Consider the following 19,630-nt stretch of genomic DNA (forward strand, 5'->3'; position numbering starts at 1 on the left):
TAATTGCGTACGCATCGCAGGCGGCGCCACACACATGCTAAACGGCCTTGCCCTGTGCTGGGCGGCTCCCAGCACGTGAGGAGATGGACGCAGAGCTTGCTGCGGGAAGCAGGATCTGTCCATCTCTGAATAACCCCCAAAGTCTCTACCCATAGGTTGTTACCCCGGCTGGCTCTGCCTCTTGTTCTGGCCTCACTTCTTCACCAGTACAACGCTGCATCTCACCAGGACAAGGGCCCTGCCTTCCTCCACACCAGGTATCCAGACAGTTCAACTGCCGCTCAGGGTGCATCAGCGTCCACCTGCCTGCTCCCAGCACATGCCACCAACGGGGAACCGGCGCCATCTACTGGTGAAACTGGTGCTGGAGCTTCACTGCAGACAGCGCGTGGCAGACGCCTCCTCACAAGATAATTGCAATACATGGCAACAAAACAGTTAATACGCTTAAAATACATTTGATACATATACACTTTATTTCTCCTTCATCCACTAGGGGACACTGGAGAGCAGTCACAATGGGGATATAGTAGGCAGTAACAGGGAGCTGGTACTTTAAAACTCTGACAGCATGGCTAGCTCCTCCCCTACTATGTCCCCCCTCCAAGTCAGTCTTTGTTTTGTGCCCAAGGGAGCTGATCACTCTTGGGACTTCTGTGAAGATTTTTTTTTTTAATTATTTTTATTATTCTTTCTTACACTCACAGACTGGCAGCTCTGCCTCTGCAAGTCTGCACCGCGAAGCTGCCGGAGGGGTCCCATTGCATCTGCGTGTGCGGCTTGGGCTGGAAGGAGACACTGAGCTCTCTGGAGATAGCCGGACACCGCTGCGCGCGGCGCATGTCGGGGCCACTCCGTCAGCAGAAGATCCGGCAGTAGGGCAGTGGTAAGTATACCTACCCCCCCCCCTCGCTCCGGGGTCCCGGCCGCGGCCATCTTAACGCTGCAACTTTCACCAGAACAGTGAGCAGGGTCACCAGAACAGTTAGCAGTTACAGTGGGGTGTTGGTGGGGCACTAGGAGATTGTGAGGCACTTATAGTTTATTAACAGTGCCTAATACTGCACAGTACCGTGCAGGGCTCAGTGGTGTGGCTGTGCTCCTTTGCTACTCCCCCCCTCCTTTCTGCCTATTACTGTGTGTGTGGGTGAGTCTGTGACTGGGGGGCAGCTGCTGGTAAAGATTCCAAGGCTGCACAAAAAGTTTTTCAGTGTCAGAAATGTTCTGCAAAGTTTACTCAGGGACAGTCTGAGAATTCCCTGTTAAGGGAGGATTGTGGGTCGGAGCCATCTGCTCAGCCATCATCACAGCCCCAGAGCACTCCTGTTTGGACAACACAGCTTACAGAGGTTATGTCTCAGTTAACTAGGGGACTGAGGGCTTCTCGGGAAGATAGAGAGGCGGTCCGATTCCAAAAGCTTGTCCCGATGCCGGAGCCGCAACCAGCATGGGCTTGGTCCCTGGCAAAGTCAGTGGAAGGGCTCTCTAGGGCGGTGCTCCCTTCCCAGGCCCCGTATTTAACTTCAAAGAAACATAGAATGTGACGGCAGATAAGAACCACTTGGCCCATCTAGTCTGCCCTTTTTTTTTTTTACATTATTTTTTTCTCTAACCTTGGGGGTCATCCGAGTTGTTCGTTCGTTGCCGATTTTCGCAACGGAGCGATTAAGGCAAAAATGCACATGCGCATGGTAGGCAGTGCGTATGCGCTAAGTATTTTAGCTCAAAATTTAGTAGATTTACTCACGGCAGAACGAAGAATTTTCATCGTTGAAGTGATCGGAGTGTGATTGACAGGAAGTGGTTGTTTCTGGGCGGATACTCAGCGTTTTCACGGCGTTTGCGGAAAAACGCAGGCGTGCCAGGGAAAAACGCGGGAGTGGCTGGAGAAACGGGGGAGTGTCTGGGCGAACGCTGGGTGTGTTTGTGACGTCAAACCAGGAACGAAAAGGACTGAGCTGGTCGCAATGGCAGAGTAAGTCTGGAGCTACTCAGAAACTGCGAGGTAATCGTTCCGAGAAAATTAGCAAATCTTTTGTTCGCAATTCTGCTATGCTATGATACACTCCCAGTAGGTGGCGGCTTAGCGTGTGCAATGCTGCTAAAAGCAGCTGGCGAGCAAACAACTCGGAATCACCCCCCTTGTTTGATCCTTATTTCTTTGCAAGGATATCCTTATGTCTATCCCATGCATGTTTAAATTGCTCCACTGTCTTAGCCTCTACCACCTCTGATGGGAGGCTACTCCACTTATCCACTACCCTTTCAGTGAAGTAAGTTTTCCTCAAATTTCCCCTGAACCTCCCCCCCTCCAGTCTCAGTGCATGTCCTCGTGTCCTATTTCCCTCCACAGGTTTAAAAAAAGAGGTTCCTAGCCTCAGTGTTAAATGACTCTGACGATGATATGCCTCTATTGGAGGGGCAGTGGTAGATGTTCAGGATACTGATGACGATCAGGTGTATGAGGACTCTGAACCAGTAGCTCAGGGTATAGAGGCGCTTATTACAGCTATTCTCTCAGTCTTGCAGGTAGAGGAGACGGAACAGGAAACCTTGCGTCCTTCAAGGTTTGGCACCAACCAAACACTGCCGGTGACCTTTCCAGTTTTGGAGGAGCTGGATGCGCTCATAACGGCAGCCTGGAAGCATCCGGATGCAAAATTTCAGGTATCAAAGAAACTTTTGTCTTCCTATCCTTTTCCTGCAGATAGCCGGAAACGCTATGAGACCTCCCCGATTGTGGATCCTTCGGTGTCTCATCTGTCCAAAAAGACTGTTCTGCCGGTTCCTGGAGCGACTTCGCTGAAAGAAGCGTCTGATAGGAAGTTGGAAACCACCTTGAAGACTATTTACTCGGTGGCGGGGGTTTTACATCGCCCGGCGCAGGTAGGTTGTTGGGTCAACAAGGCTATGGAAGCTTGGGCGGAACAATTGTCCTCTGGACTACGGGAGGATTTGCCTTCGGATCAGCTGATTCTGTTGGCGGAACTCATTCGCGAATCAGCCCTTTATCTTTGCGAGGCTTCAAAGGGCGTCTGTATCCTCGGTGCTAGGATTTCCGCTTTGGCAATTTCGGCCCGCAGAGCTCTCTGGCTGCAGCAGTGGCAGGCGGATGCTGAATCCAAGAGGGCAGCAGAAGCATTGCCCTTTACGGGAGAGTTCCTATTCGGTAAGGATTTGGATGCCTGGATTTCTCAGGCCACTGGAGGTAAGTCCACTTATCTTCCCTCTGCTGCTCCAGTCTCTCGGAGGCCCTATACGGGTCCTTCCTTTCGGTCCTTTCGTGCCCCTTACAGGTTTCGAGGCCAGGGGCGTAGCTTTCGTCTCCCGTGGCCATAGAGGTAGGGGCACAGGTAGAGGTTCCACAGCCTCCGCCCAGTCAGAGGTAAAGTCCTCCACCACTCCCACCACATGACGGGCTTCTCTCCCACCTGGGGGACCACAGGGTGGGAGCTCGTCTGGGGGATTACAGGGATGCCTGGGTACAATCCTGTCCAGATGCTTGGGTCAGGGATCTCATCATTTGCGGTTACAAGCTCGATTTTCAAACCCGACCGCCTCAGCGTTTTTTCACCACGGGTTTACCAGTTTCCGACGATAGAAGAGTTGCCTTGCAGGCAGCGGTCCAAAAGCTTCTATCCGCAAAGATACTGATCCCTGTTCCCTCTCATCATCGGAAACAGGGCTATTACTCAAGCCTGTTTCTCGTACCGAAGCCGGACGGCTCGGTCAGGCCAATTCTGAACTTGAAGGATCTCAATCCGTTTTTGAGGGTATTAAGTTCAAGATGGAGTCCCTTCAGTCTGTTATTGCTGGGTTGGAGCAAAACGAGTTTCTGGCGTCCTTAGACATCAGGGATGCATACTTACATGTTCCCATTTGGCCTCCTCATCAGGCTTTTCTCAGGTTCGCGATACAGGACGCTCATTTCCAGTTCCAGGCCCTTCCTTTCGGTCTCTCTTCTGCTGCCAGAGTGTTCACAAAGGTCATGGCGGTCATGATGGGCCTGCTGCGGAAGCAGGGTGTGACGATTGTCCCCTATCTGGACGATCTGCTACTGTAGGCGCACTCTGCAGACCTGTTGCTTCAAAACATCCGAATAACCCAGGACCTTCTGATTCGGCACGGGTGGATCCTGAACTTCCTGAAGTCTCACTTATGCCCCTCACAACGATTGCTGTTCTTGGGGATGATTCTTGACACGGTCCGTCAGAAAGTTTTTCTTCCTGAGGACAAGATCCTCTCTCTTCAGACGTTGGTGAGGTCGGTACTTCGACACTGTCGGGTATCAGTGTATCTGTGCATTTGCCTTCTGGGGAAGATGGTAGCGGCGTTCAAAGCTCTTCCATACGGACGCTTCCACTTCCGACCTTTGCAACTGTGTCTTCTACATCAGTGGTCAGGGTCTCATCTATTTCTTCATCAGCGGGTGACGCTGTCTCCAAAAGCACGGTCGTCGTTCCTCTGGTGGCTCAATGACATCTGTTGGAAGGATGGCAGTTCGGCGTTTGGGATTGGACTCTCCTCACCACAGACGCAAGTCTGCGAGGCTGGGGGGCAGTGACCCTCGAACATCGGTTTCAGGGGCGCTGGTCGATTCACGAATCCACTATCCCCATAAACATTCTCGAGCTACGGACAGTATACAACACCCTACTTCAGGCACATCATCTGCTGAGCGGTCGAGCAGTCAGAGTTCAGTCCGACAACGCCACAACGGTAGCGTACATCAACTGTCAAGGCGGCACTCGCAGCCGTGCGGCAATGAGAGAAGTCACCAACATCCTCCTCTGTCCTGGTCGGCGATATTCCTTCCGGGAGTGGACAATTGGGAAGCCGATTATCTCAGCCGCCGGGACATGCACACGGGGGAGTGGTCACTCAATCCCCAGGTATTTTGTCAACTGGTCCACCGGTGAGAAAGACCACAGATCGACCTCATGGCGTCCCGCCTGAACCATCAACTGCCTCATTATTACTCTCGGACGCGGGACCCGGCGGCGGCCGTGGATGCCCTCACGGCTCCTTGGAATTTCCGGTTCGATTACCTCTTTCCTCCTTTCCCGTTGCTGCCTCGGGTTCTGCAACGCATCAAGAGAGAAGACACACTGGTCCTCCTGGTGGCTCCGGATTAGCCGCGCAGAACTTGGTACTCCGCTCTACACCTGTTGTCAGTAGCGGAGCCTTGGCCCCTGCCACTACGAGACGATCTGCTACAACAGGGTCCTTTTCTTTATCCAGACTTACGCAGGCTACGTTTGACGGCCATCTTGAAAAGGAAGGGGATTCCTCGTACGGTTATACCTACTATGCTCCAGGCTAGAAAGTCAGTCACATCGTCTCACTACCGCATTTGGAAGGCTTATGTAGCCTGGTGTGAACGTCTAGAGTTTTCTCCTTCAGTTTTTCGCTTAGCCCGCCTTCTCAGTTTTCTGCAGGGCTATGATTGGGTTCACTAAAGGTTCAGATCTCTGCTCTTTTGGTTTTCTTCCAGAAGAAATTAGCCTTGCTGCCGGAAGTTCAGACCTTCTTTCAGGGGGTTCTACGAATACAACCTCCCTTTCGCCCTCCGACAGCACCAGGGACCTCAAACTGGTCCTCTCTTTTCTTCAGTCTTCGTTATTTGAGCCTCTGTAGTCGGTGGAGATTAAATATCTCACCTGGAAGGTGTCCTTCTCCTGGGTCTGGCTTCGGCCAGACGAGTGTCGGAACTTGGGGCTCTCTCTTTTCGATCTCCTTACCTGGTGTTTCATGCAGATAGAGTGGAGCTTCGTACTCGCATGTCTTTTCTCCCGAAGGTGGTGTCCGGTTTTCACATCAATCAGCCACTTGTGGTTCCGGCCCTCTCGGAGGACTCTCCGGATTCGAGATCGTTGGATGTTGTCAGGGAGCTCAAGATCTATGTGGATAGAACTTCGGCTATACGGAAGTCGGACTCCTTATTTGTTCTGTACGATGCTGCCCGGCGTGGTTGGCCGGCTTCTAAGCAGATGTTATCCAGATGGATTCGGCTGACCATCAGACAAGCTTAGTTGGCGGCTTCTCGAGAACCTCCGTCTTCAATTTCGGCGCACTCTACGCGCTCTGTGGGGCCCTCGTGGCATACAGCGCACAGGTGAGTTACACAAGGTGACATACAGCGCACAGGTGAGAGATATGCAAGGTGACCATACAATGCGCAGGTGAGAGTTATACAAGGTGACCATACAGTGCACAGGTCAGAGTTATACAAGGTGACCATGTGCACAGGTGAGTTATACAAGGTGACCATACAACGCACAGGTGAGAGTTATACAAGGTGACATACAGCACATAGGTGAAAGTTATACAAGGTGACATACAGTGCACAGGTGAGAGTTATTCAAGGTGACACACAGCGCACAGGTGAGAGTTATACATGATGACATACAGCACACAGGTGAGAGTTATACATGGTGACCATACAGCGCACAGGTGAGAGTTATACAAGGTGACCATACAGCGCACAGGTGAGAGTTATACAAGGTGACCATACAGCGCACAGGTGAGAGTTATACAAGGTGACCATACAGCGCACAGGTGAGAGTTATACAAGGTGACCATACAGCGCACAGGTGAGAGTTATACAAGGTGACCATACAGCGCACAGGTGAGAGTTATACAAGGTGACCATACAGCGCACAGGTGAGTTACACAAGGTGACATACAGCGCACAGGTGAGTTACACAAGGTGACATACAGCGCACAGGTGAGAGTTATACAAGGTGACCATACAGCGCACAGGTGAGAGTTATACAAGGTGACCATACAGCGCACAGGTGAGAGTTATACAAGGTGACCATACAGAGCACAGGTGAGAGTTATACAAGGTGACCATACAGCGCACAGGTGAGAGTTATACAAGGTGACCATACAGCGCACAGGTGAGAGTTATACAAGGTGACATACAGCGCACAGGTGAGAGTTATACAAGGTGACATACAGCGCACAGGTGAGAGTTATACAAGGTGACCATACAGCGCACAGGTGAGTTACACAAGGTGACATACAGCACACAGGTGTGAGTTATACAAGGTGACATACAGCGCACAGGTGAGAGTTATATAAGGTGACCATACAGCGCACAGGTGAGAGTTATACAAGGTGACATACAGCGCACAGGTGAGAGTTATACAAGGTGACCATACAGCGCACAGGTGAGAGTTATACAAGGTGACATACAGCGCACAGGTGAGAGTTATACATGATGACATACAGTACACAGGTGAGAGTTATACAAGGTGACATACAGCGCACAGGTGAGTGTTATACAAGGTGACATACAGCGCACAGGTGAGAGTTATACAAGGTGACCATACAGCGCACAGGTGAAAGTTATACAAGGTGACCATACAGCGCACAGGTGAGAGTTATACAAGGTGACATACAGTGCACAGGTGAGAGTTATACAAGGTGACATACAGCGCACAGGTGAGAGTTATACAAGGTGACATACAGCGCACAGGTGAGAGTTATACAAGGTGACATACAGCGCACAGGTGAGAGTTATACAAGGTGACATACAGCGCACAGGTGAGAGTTATACAAGGTGACATACAGCGCACAGGTGAGAGTTATACAAGGTGACCATACAGCGCACAGGTGAAAGTTATACAAGGTGACCATACAGCGCACAGGTGAAAGTTATACAAGGTGACCATACAGCGCACAGGTGAGAGTTATACAAGGTGACATACAGCGCACAGGTGAGAGTTATACAAGGTGACATACAGCGCACAGGTGAGAGTTATACAAGGTGACATACAGCGCACAGGTGAGAGTTATACAAGGTGACATACAGCGCACAGGTGAGAGTTATACAAGGTGACATACAGCGCACAGGTGAGAGTTATACAAGGTGACCATACAGCACACAGGTGAGAGTTATACAAGGTGACATACAGCGCACAGGTGAGAGTTATACAAGGTGACATACAGCGCACAGGTGAGAGTTATACAAGGTGACATACAGCGCACAGGTGAGAGTTATACAAGGTGACATACAGCGCACAGGTGAGAGTTATACAAGGTGACATACAGCGCACAGGTGAGAGTTATACAAGGTGACATACAGAGCACAGGTGAGAGTTATACAAGGTGACATACAGCGCACAGGTGAGAGTTATACAAGGTGACATACAGAGCACAGGTGAGAGTTATACAAGGTGACATACAGAGCACAGGTGAGAGTTATACAAGGTGACATACAGCGCACAGGTGAGAGTTATACAAGGTGACATACAGCGCACAGGTGAGAGTTATACAAGGTGACATACAGAGCACAGGTGAGAGTTATACAAGGTGACATACAGCGCACAGGTGAGAGTTATACAAGGTGACATACAGCGCACAGGTGAGAGTTATACAAGGTGACATACAGCGCACAGGTGAGAGTTATACAAGGTGACCATACAGCGCACAGGTGAGAGTTATACAAGGTTACCATACAGCGCACAGGTGAGAGTTATACAAGGTGACATACAGCGCACAGGTGAGAGTTATACAAGGTGACCATACAGCGCACAGGTGAGAGTTATACAAGGTGACCATACAGCGCACAGGTGAGTTACACAAGGTGACATACAGCGCACAGGTGAGAGTTATACAAGGTGACATAGAGCGCACAGGTGAGAGTTATATAAGGTGACATACAGTGCACAGGTGAGAGTTATACAAGGTGATATACAGCGCACAGGTGAGAGTTATACAAGGTGACCATACAGCGCACAGGTGAGAGTTATACAAGGTGACATACAGCGCACAGGTGAGAGTTATACAAGGTGACCATACAGAGCACAGGTGAGAGTTATACAAGGTGACATACAGCGCACAGGTGAGAGTTATATAAGGTGACCATACAGCACACAGGTGAGAGTTATACAAGGTGACATACAGCGCACAGGTGAGAGTTATACAAGGTGACATACAGCGCACAGGTGAGAGTTATACAAGGTGACATACAGCGCACAGGTGAGAGTTATACAAGGTGACATACAGCGCACAGGTGAGAGTTATACAAGGTGACATACAGCGCACAGGTGAGAGTTATACAAGGTGACATACAGCGCACAGGTGAGAGTTATACAAGGTGACATACAGCGCACAGGTGAGAGTTATACAAGGTGACATACAGCGCACAGGTGAGAGTTATACAAGGTGACATACAGCGCACAGGTGAGAGTTATACAAGGTGACATACAGCGCACAGGTGAGAGTTATACAAGGTGACCATACAGCGCACAGGTGAGAGTTATACAGCATAAGGTGTATGGGCAGCACATCTATAGTGGACATGAGGCTTTTACACTGGATGCAGGAGAACCCGTGAATATCCGGATGACAGATCTACATTGTCCAGACAGTCAGTCATCAGGTCGATCTCATCGGGTCAACATGCATTAGGTACAAAAGGTCGACACATGAAAGGTAAATCTATTCTATCACACCCACCCTGTGCTGGGTGTCGGGCGTTATGACCTACACAAACTATGGAGGGCGTAACTGTGGCTGTGTTCTGGCGGGAACAGGAATTACTATGGTGGGATATATGTGTTGGCTTCACCCCTATAATGAACATGGGGCTCTTTACACTGGGGGGCTGGCATGGAAAAGGCTGTATAGGGTGGGCACGGGGTGTTATTCACAATACTCACTATTGTGCCATGCCACGAAATGTACAAGATTGAGTGTGCCACGCGTGTGCAGCAGGTGTGTTCTGTATCAGTAGCCTGCTCACGTTAAGAATTTAACAGCGTCCGGTATGCGGCGTTTCTGACAAACACGTGCTCTCCGTCCTGGAGACGCTGGACAGCCCTGAACACACAGATTATCTAACCATGTCTCCGTGGTACAGAGCGGCTGGATTACATGTAAATCTGCTGGGAAACGTCACACCCTGCACTGCAGAAAGCGCCCGTCACATGCACCTGGGTCACCTCCCGGACTCACCTGGTTGTAGGAGAGATTCAGGCTCTGCAGCTGGGGCGTCAGGATGAAGAGGTGGGCAAAGCCGCTCAGCCTGGACAGCTTGTTATGACTCAGATTCAGAGACAGGAGCTGAGGAGAGGACGATAAAGAGCTGTTACCACGACACAAGCGTAATATGGGATGTGGTTATAATTCCAACGGTCGGGAGCCCGGCACATGAGATACGCCGCCGGAATACCGATGCATGACGCAATGCTGACAATGGAATCCCAAAAGGGGACAGGACACCGATGCCATAATCCTGAACGTGGGGATCCCGATCTTCAAGACAGCAGGGTGGGTAAGTACTATGCTGGGGATGGGGAGGTTTAAGCGATCCCCCCAAGGTACTTAGGATTAGGGTGCGTGGGGGGTGGATGGGGAGACAATGTTATGTTTAAGGGGGGGGGGGGGGGAGGTTTAGTCTGCAAGGAAGGTGGGTTACGGTAAGGCACCACGGGAGGGGTTAGGCTGCGGGGGAGGCGGTTAGGTTTATGGGTTAGGGATAGGGACCACTGGGAGGGGTTAGGCTGCGGGGGAGGCGGTTAGGATTATGGGTTAGGGATAGGCACCACCGGGAGGGGTTAGGCTGCGGGGGAGACGGTTAGGTTTATGGGTTAGGGACCACTGGGAGGGGTTAGGCTGCGGGGAAGGCGGTTAGGTTTATGGGTTAGGGACCACTGGGAGGGGTTAGGCAGTGCGCGCGGGGGGGAGGGGCACTTAGATTTTTGGTTTAGGCGTTAGGCACCACTAGGAGGGGTTAGGGTTAGGCTGCGGGGGGGGGGGGGGGAGTTTGGGGGAGAAGCAGACGGTTAGGTTTAGGGCGGCGGGTGGATAGATTTAGCCTGGCCAGGGGTTAGGCTTAGGCTGTGGGGGGTAGACAGTTAGGGTGTGGGTGGTTAGGTTTAGGCGCCACCCGGGAAGGTTAGGATTAGTCTGCGGGGAAAGGGGGGGGGGAAGGAATTATGGTTTGGCAACTAAAAGTTAGGGTTAGGGTTGGAGGAAGGTTAGACTACTTACCACCCCTTGTCAGGATGCCGCTGACGGTCTCCTGTCCGTTTGCATCCCGACAGCCAGCGTATCATACCGAACCTGCTTAATACACGTGATCCTACACATTATGACATATACCCAGAGACTGTGCCATTTCCAGCCAGAGGGTCCTAATGCCACTGAACAATAGGGGGCACGGCTCAGCAGATTGGGACACACCGTCCCCTACAGAGATTAGATACTGGTGCAGCGCCTGTACTAGTGAATGAGACATAGAAATATTTATTACCTGGTGGAAATACTCGGAAATAATTCGCAGTATCAGTTCTGTAGCCGAGGAGTTGCTGAAGCACAGAAAGATGTTGGCAGATCGCAAACCTGTAAATAAACGCAGGCGATTATAAATGTGTCATTCTACATATAGCCAAACAGATTCCTGTAGAACGTCATCTGTTGTTACCCATTAATAAATAATAACAGATCAGCCTCTCTGTGACACATCGCGGAACGTTACAGAACCGATATACAAATCCTCACGGAACTACAAAACTGTGCAACACTACAGCACAACGACACGCAATATAAGTGCCTAATGAATGGACAATAAGCCAGGATGTGACATGGTAATAACACTGGTCTGGCCGTCTCCTGGATGTGGTCTGCTGTGTTGTAGATGCGACTAAGGAGAGGGACCACTGAATACTATTACCAGAACACTTGGGTAGATGTAGTAAGCCTGGAGACGGCATAAGGAAGTGATAAACCAGTGATAAGTGCAAGGTGATAACCGCACCAGCCAATCAGCTCCTAACTGTTCATTTACATATTGGAGCTGATTGGCTGGTGCGTTTATCTCCTTGCACTTATCACTGGCTTATCACTTCCTTATGCCTTCTCCAGATTAATACATCTGCCCCACTGTTCGCAAGAGCTTACAATCTACAGGAGTAGCCACAAAAGGGAGAAGAGGGCAGCTATCCAGAATGAATTTGCTGCACAGAGGACATAATAATATGTGGTCTGTCCAACAGTATTTCTAAGCGAAACTGCTATTTGGCAAGTTCAGCACTTCTGGGCATGCGCAAGGGCGGCGGCGCGGCGTGATCTGGACGGGCTGCGGCGGCACCATGACGTCACACGCAGCCGTTGTAAACCAAAACATGGCAGCCCAGCGACCCTTAAATCGCGAGCACATCGCAGTTGGACACTGTTTTAGGTCTGAGCACGATTGTGAGTCACACGGCGCACGCGTCCCGACAGTTTTCGCCCTGAGCCTTTGCACGTATTTTGGACGTGAGACTTATGGATTTCATTGGGTGTTCCTGGGAGGTTACATGGGGGTGGCTAAGCACACAGGACGGTTCAAGTATGTATGATGCGTCAAGAAGGAAATGCGCTATTCTCTGAGACGCTGCCAGGGGGCGTCCCACTTTAGAAGAAATCACCTGCAGCATTAGCAGGAGACCCAGACGTTCACTGGGGTCTCGAACACAACAGAGATTAAATTAAAAGAATGAAAATAAATATTACCCGCTGTACGCAACCAACACAGTATCAGGGAAATAGATGGTTTCCAGCTATCCCTAAGTGCGTATCTTACTAGCCTGCCCGACACGAAGGTCATGATTCAGAGGTGGACACTAGCTGAATGCGACCCCTACAGCGCATCTGTTACCCTGAGTGTACACACAAATTCGCTGTTGAGTATGGAGACACTGGTATCAGACATGGCGAGGACAGCGATGGCGTTTCCGAGTGGTAACCTAAAGGGAATGCCAAAAAATAAGATTTTACTTACCGATAAATCTATTTCTCGTAGTCCGTAGTGGATGCTGGGGACTCCGTCAGGACCATGGGGATTAGCGGCTCCGCAGGAGACAGGGCACAAAACTAAAGCTTTAGGATCAGGTGGTGTGTACTGGCTCCTCCCCCTATGACCCTCCTCCAAGCCTCAGTTAGGATACTGTGCCCGGACGAGCGTACACAATAAGGAAGGATATTGAATCCCGGGTAAGACTCATACCAGCCACACCAATCACACCGTATAACTTGTGATCTGAACCCAGTTAACAGTATGACAAACGTAGGAGCCTCTGAACAGACGGCTCACAACAATAACAACCCGATTTTTTTGTAACAACAACTATGCACAAGTATTGCAGACAATCCGCACTTGGGATGGGCGCCCAGCATCCACTACGGACTACGAGAAATAGATTTATCGGTAAGTAAAATCTTATTTTCTCTGACATCCTAAGTGGATGCTGGGGACTCCGTCAGGACCATGGGGATTATACCAAAGCTCCCAAACGGGCGGGAGAGTGCGGATGACTCTGCAGCACCGAGTGAGAGAACTCCAGGTCCTCCTCAGCCAGGGTATCAAATTTGTAGAATTTTACAAACGTATTTGCTCCTGACCAAGTAGCAGCTCGGCAAAGTTGTAAAGCCGAGACCCCTCGGGCAGTCGCCCAAGATGAGCCCACCTTCCTTGTGGAATGGGCATTTATATATTTTGGCTGTGGCAGTCCTGCCACAGAATGTGCAAGCTGAATTGTACTACACATTCAACTAGCAATCGTCTGCTTAGAAGCAAGAGCACCCAGTTTTTTGGGTGCATACAGGATAACAGCAAGTCAGTTTTCCTGACTCCAGCCGTCCTGGAAATCTATATTTTCAGGGCCCTGACAACATCTAGCAACTTGGAGTCCTCCAAGTCTCTAGTAGCCGCAGGTACCACAATAAGCTGGTTCAGATGAAACGCTGACACCAACTTAGGGAGAAACTGGGGACGAGTCCGCAGCTCTGCCCTGTCCGAATGGACAATCAGATATGGGCTTTTGTGAGACAAAGCCGCCAATTCTGACACTCGCCTGGCCGAGGCCAGGGCCAACATCATGGTCACTTTCCATGTGAGATATTTCAAATCCACAGATTTGAGCGGTTTAAACCAACGTGATTTGAGGAATCCCAGGACTACGTTGAGATCCCACAGTGCCACTGGAGGCACAAAAGGGGGTTGTATATGCAGTACTCCCTTGTCAAATTTCTGGACTTCAGGAACTGAAGCCAATTTTTTCTGGAAGAAAATCGACAGGGCCGAAATTTGAACCTTAATGGACCCCAATTTGAGGCCCATAGACACTCCTGTTTGCAGGAAATGCAGGAATCGACCGAGTTGAAATTTCTTCGTGGGGCCTTCCTGGCCTCACACCACGCAACATATTTTCGCCACATGTGGTGATAATGTTGTGCGGTCACCTCCTTCCTGGCTTTGACCAGGGTAGGAATGACCTCTTCCGGAATTCCTTTTTCCCTTAGGATCCGGCGTTCAACCGCCATGCCGTCAAACGCAGCCGCGGTAAGTCTTGGAACAGACATGGTACTTGCTGAAACAAGTCCCTTCTTATCGGCAGAGGCCCTGAGTCTTCTGTGAGCATCTCTTGAAGTTCCGGGTACCAAGTCCTTCTTGGCCCATCCGGAGCCACGAGTATAGTTCTTACTCCTCTACGTCTTATAATTCTCAGTACCTTTGGTATGAGAAGCAGAGGAGGGAACACATACACCGACTGGTACACCCCTGGTGTTACCAGAACGTCCACAGCTATTGCCTGAGGGTCTCTTGACCTGGCGCAATACCTGTCCAGTTTTTTGTTCAGGCGGGACGCCATCATGTCCACCTTTGGTCTTTCCCAACGGTGCACAATCATGTGGAAAAAACTTCTCGATGAAGTCCCCACTCTCCCGGGTGGAGGTCGTGCTGAGGAAGTCTGCTTCCCAGTTGTCCACTCCCGGAATGAAAACTGCTGACAGTGCTATCACATGATTTTCCGCCCAGCGAAGAATCCTTGCAGTTTCTGCCATTGTCCTCCTGCTTCTTGTGCCGCCCTGTCTGTTTACGTGGGCGACTGCCGTGATGTTGTCCCACTGGATCAATATCGGCTGACCTTGAAGCCGAGGTCTTGCTAAGCTTAGAGCATTGTAAATTGCTCTTAGCTCCAGTATATTTATGCGGAGAGAAGTCCCCAGACTTGATCACACTCCCTGGAAATTTTTTCCCTGTGTGACTGCTCCCCAGCCTTTCAAGCTGGAATCCGTGGTCACCAGGACCCAGTCCTGAATGCATAACTGTGGCAGTTTAGTAGATGAGCACTCTGCAGCCACCACAGAAGAGACACCCTTGTCCTTGGAGACAGGGTTATCCGCTGATGCATCTGAAGATGCGATCCGGACCATTTGTCCAGCAGATTCCACTGAAAAGTTCTTGCGTGAAATCTGCCGAATGGAATCGCTTCGTAAGAAGCCACCATTTTTCCCAGGACCCTTGTGCAATGATGCACTGACACTTTTCCTGGTTTTTGGAGGTTCCTGACTAGCTCGGATAACTCCCTGGCTTTCTCCTCCGGGAGAAACACCTTTTTCTGGACTGTGTCCAGAATCATCCCTAGGGACAGCAGACGTGTCGTCGGAGACAGCTGCGATTTTGGAATATTTAGAATCCACCCGTGCTGTCGTAGAACTACTTGAGATAGTGCTACTCAGACCTCCAACTGTTCTCTGGACCTTGCCCTTATCAGGAGATCGTCCAAGTAAGGGATAATTAAGACGCCTTTTCTTTGAAGAAGAATCATCATTTCGGCCATTACCCTGGTAAAGACCCGGGGTGCCGTGGACAATCCAAACGGCAGCGTCTGAAACTGATAGTGACAGTTTTGTACCACGAACCTGAGGTACCCTTTGTGAGAAGGGCAAATTTGGACATGGAGGTAAGCATCCTTGATGTCCAGGGACACCATATAGTCCCCTTCTTCCTGGTTCGCTATCACTGCTCTGAGTGACTCCATTTAGAATAGGTCTCACCGAGCCGTCTGGCTTCAGTACCACAATATAGTGTGGAATAATACCCCTTTACTTGTTGTAGGAGGGGTACTTTGATTATCACCTGCTGGGAATACAGCTTGTGAATTGTTTCCAATACTGCCTCCCTGTCGGAGGTAGACGTTGGTAAAGCAAACTTCAGGAACCTGCGAGGGGGAGACGTCTCGAATTTCCAATCTGTACCCCTGGGATACTACTTGTAGGATCCAGGGGTCCACTTGCGAGTGAGCCCACTGCGTGCTGAAACTCTTGAGACGACCCCCCACCGCACCTGTTTTTACGGCCCCAGCGTCATGCTGAGGACTTGGCAGAAGCGGTGGAAGGCTTCTGTTCCTGGGAATGGGCTGCCTGCTGCAGTCTTCTTCCCTTACCTCTATCCCTGGGCAGATATTATGGGGACGAAAGGACTGAGGCTGAAAAGACTATGTCTTTTTCTGCTGAGATGTGACTTGGGGTAAAAAAGGTGGATTTTCTAGCTGTTGCCGTGGCCACCAGGTCCGATGGACCGACCCCAAATAACTCCTCCCCTTTATACGGTAATACTTCCATGTGCCGTTTGGAATCTGCATCACCTGACCACTGTCGTGTCCATAAACATCGTCTGGCAGATATGGACATCGCACTTACTCTTGATGCCAGAGTTTCGCATATATAGAAATGCATCTTTTAAATGCTCTATAGTCAATAAAATACTGTCCCTGTCAAGGGTATCAATATTTCCAGTCAGGGAATCCGACCAAGCCATCCCAGCGCTGCCCATCCAGGCTGAGGCGATCGCTGGTCGCAGTATAACACCAGTATGTGTGTATATACTTTTAGGATATTTTCCAACCTCCTATCAGTTGGCTCCTTGAGGGCGTCCGTATCTGGAGACGGTAACGCCACTTGTTTTTATAAGCGTGTGAGCGCCTTATCCACCCTAAGGTGTGTTTCCCAACGCGCCATAACTTCTGGCGGGAAAGGGTATACCGCCAATAATTTTCTATCGGGGGAAACCCACGCATCATCACACACTTCATTTAATTTATCTGATTCAGGAAAAACCACATGTAGTTTTTTCACACTCCACATAATACCCTTTTTTGTGGTACTTGTAGTATCAGAAATATGTAACATCTCCTTCATTGCCCTTAACAAGTAACGTGTGGCCCTAAAGGAAAATACGTTTGTTTCTTCACCGTCGACACTGGAGTCAGTGTCCGTGTCTGTGTCGACCGACTGAGGTAAAAAGGACGTTTTAACGCCCCTGACGGTGTTTTAGACGCCTGGACAGGTACTAATTGGTTTGCCGGCCGTCTCATGTCGTCAACCGACCTTGCAGCGTGTTGACATTATCACGTAATTCCTTAAATAAGCCATCCATTCCGGTGTCGACTCCCTAGAGAGTGACATCACCATTACCGGCAATTGCTCCGCCTCCTCACCAACATCGTCCTCATACATGTCGACACACAAGTACCGACACACAGCACACACACAGGGAATGCTCTGATAGAGGACAGGACCCCACTAGCCCTTTGGGGAGACAGAGGGAGAGTTTGCCAGCACACACCAAAAACGCTATATTATACAGGGACAACCTTTATATAAGTGTTTTTCCCTTATAGCATTTTAATATATATATACATATCGCCAAATTAGTGCCCCCCCTCTCTGTTTTAACCCTGTTTCTGTAGTGCAGTGCAGGGGAGAGCCTGGGAGCCTTCCCACCAGCATTTCTGTGAGGGAAAATGGCGCTGTGTGCTGAGGAGAATAGGCCCCGCCCCCTTTTCGGCGGGCTTCTTCTCCCGTTTTTCTGAGACCTGGCAGGGGTTAAATACATCCATATAGCCTCCAGGGGCTATATGTGATGTATTTTTAGCCAGAATAAGGTATTATACATTGCTGCCCAGGGCGCCCCCAGCAACGCCCTGCACCCTCCGTGACCGTTGGTGTGAAGTGTGTGACAACAATGGCGCACAGCTGCAGTGCTGTGCGCTACCTTCATGAAGACTGAAAAGCCTTCTGCCGCCGGTTTCTGGACCTTCAATCTTCAGCATCTGCAAGGGGGGTCGGCGGCGCGGCTCCGGGACGAACCCCAGGGTGAGACCTGTGTTCCGACTCCCTCTGGAGCTAATGGTGTCCAGTAGCCTAAGAAGCCAATCCATCCTGCACGCAGGTGAGTTGAACTTCTCTCCCCTAAGTCCCTCGATGCAGTGAGCCTGTTGCCAGCAGGACTCACTGAAAATAAGAAACCTAAAAACTTTTTCTAAGCAGCTCCTTAAGAGAGCCACCTAGATTGCACCCTGCTCGGACGGGCACAAAAACCTAACTGAGGCTTGGAGGAGGGTCATAGGGGGAGGAGCCAGTACACACCACCTGATCCTAAAGCTTTAGTTTTGTGCCCTGTCTCCTGCGGAGCCGCTAATCCCCATGGTCCTGACGGAGTCCCCAGCATCCACTTAGGACGTCAGAGAAATAATGGGTCACATGGGCACGTTATGAGTGTCACTGCAAGCGCTCTGCGTTCTCAGATGAAGAGCTGCTGGTACAGAGGCCATTTACAGACGGAGACACTGTGGTGCAGGTTTTGATGGTGGACATGATGGTGCACCGATGGTGGATGCGATGGTACACCAATAGTGGACTGCCTAGAACCCCTGGTGGTGCTACAGAGTAAATTGCCGCAGGGCTTGCACATTCCGCCGCACAATGGTGCACAAGGGGACGGCTGAAACTGCATATTATCGCATCCGTGACTCCGGCAGAGCTGCAGCAGCGTCCTCCTCTGATTCCAGTCCTTTTGTCTTCTTAAAGCGCCAAGCTACAGTAAGAGCCGACACTGAGGTGTAACTATTGGTAATGCTTTAAAGGAATCAGCCAAAGCTTTTCATGTCATACAAGTCATAGAGTAACAGTTTCCAGCCTGTCCTAAGTTCCAGGCGTCGCTGTAGCTGCACACTGTGCGCTTTCCAGAGTCGGCTTCACAAAGACAGCCAGAAATAACATATTAATAGACATTATGCTTAATGGCAGCACGAGACAATACTTGGGGGCACGGATAAGGGACATTGTTAGCCTGTCTAATAGACGTAGTCTCTGGATTTATCATTAATCGCATATTCAGTGCGATTTGGGTGAGACCAAAATCGCGTTGCAATATGCAATTGCATTGATGGGAGGTATTGATCTGCACCTGCTAGAACAGGGGCTCAGTGATGTGCTCGGTGATCCGCCAGGGCGTGCTGCGCATGCGTATCGGCCAGTTACGTGGAGGGTTCCGGGGGAAACCTGTGGAACTACATCTGCGGTGTGCAGCCTATAGTTTATAGCGCAGCGGTGGCTGCAGGGGTCACTCTCTGGAATGCGTCACAATCCGGAAATTGATTAATCTGGCAGCATCGCATTCCACATAGAAACCTATGGGAATGGCGGAAACGCTGCAGGTATCGGATGCCCACTGTGGTCCCTCCTACATACATTCAGGGGATAATTCATATTTGCAGCTAACTCCTGAAGACGGGTGTTTTCTGGGAAATACCCACAAACATATTTATTATAAAAGTGATGCAAGAGCCCAACAAGCGTTTTGCAGGAAGACGCGGATTCTTCTATTGTGATTGTGACTTGTTAAATGAAACAATTTAGCAAAGACTTTCACAAGTTATTTATCAATGTATTCCCCCTAGTGATGGTGGCGTCAATGTGCTGTATATGGTGGATATGTATATAGCAATGTCCTGCGGCACATTGTGCTGGACTTCATCAGCGCCAATCTGCAGCGCAGAACAGTACAAGA

General features: G+C 50.2%; 1 protein-coding gene across 4 annotated transcripts in view; it reads right to left on the reverse strand.

The window, feature by feature from the left end:
• LOC134910667 (nuclear RNA export factor 1-like) overlaps positions 1-19,630 on the reverse strand; it is a 219,251-nt gene that overhangs the window by 117,449 nt on the left and 82,172 nt on the right. For all 4 annotated transcript variants that reach the window (XM_063918971.1, XM_063918967.1, XM_063918969.1 and 1 more), the window contains 2 exons: positions 11,267-11,355; positions 9,967-10,074 (listed from right to left, as the gene is read on the reverse strand). In XM_063918971.1, coding sequence (XP_063775041.1) covers positions 9,967-10,074; positions 11,267-11,355 — 197 coding nt within the window. The remainder of the gene's footprint in view (positions 1-9,966; positions 10,075-11,266; positions 11,356-19,630) is intronic.

This window comes from Pseudophryne corroboree, chromosome 4, assembly GCF_028390025.1.
Source record: "Pseudophryne corroboree isolate aPseCor3 chromosome 4, aPseCor3.hap2, whole genome shotgun sequence".
NCBI lineage: Eukaryota > Metazoa > Chordata > Amphibia > Anura > Myobatrachidae > Pseudophryne > Pseudophryne corroboree.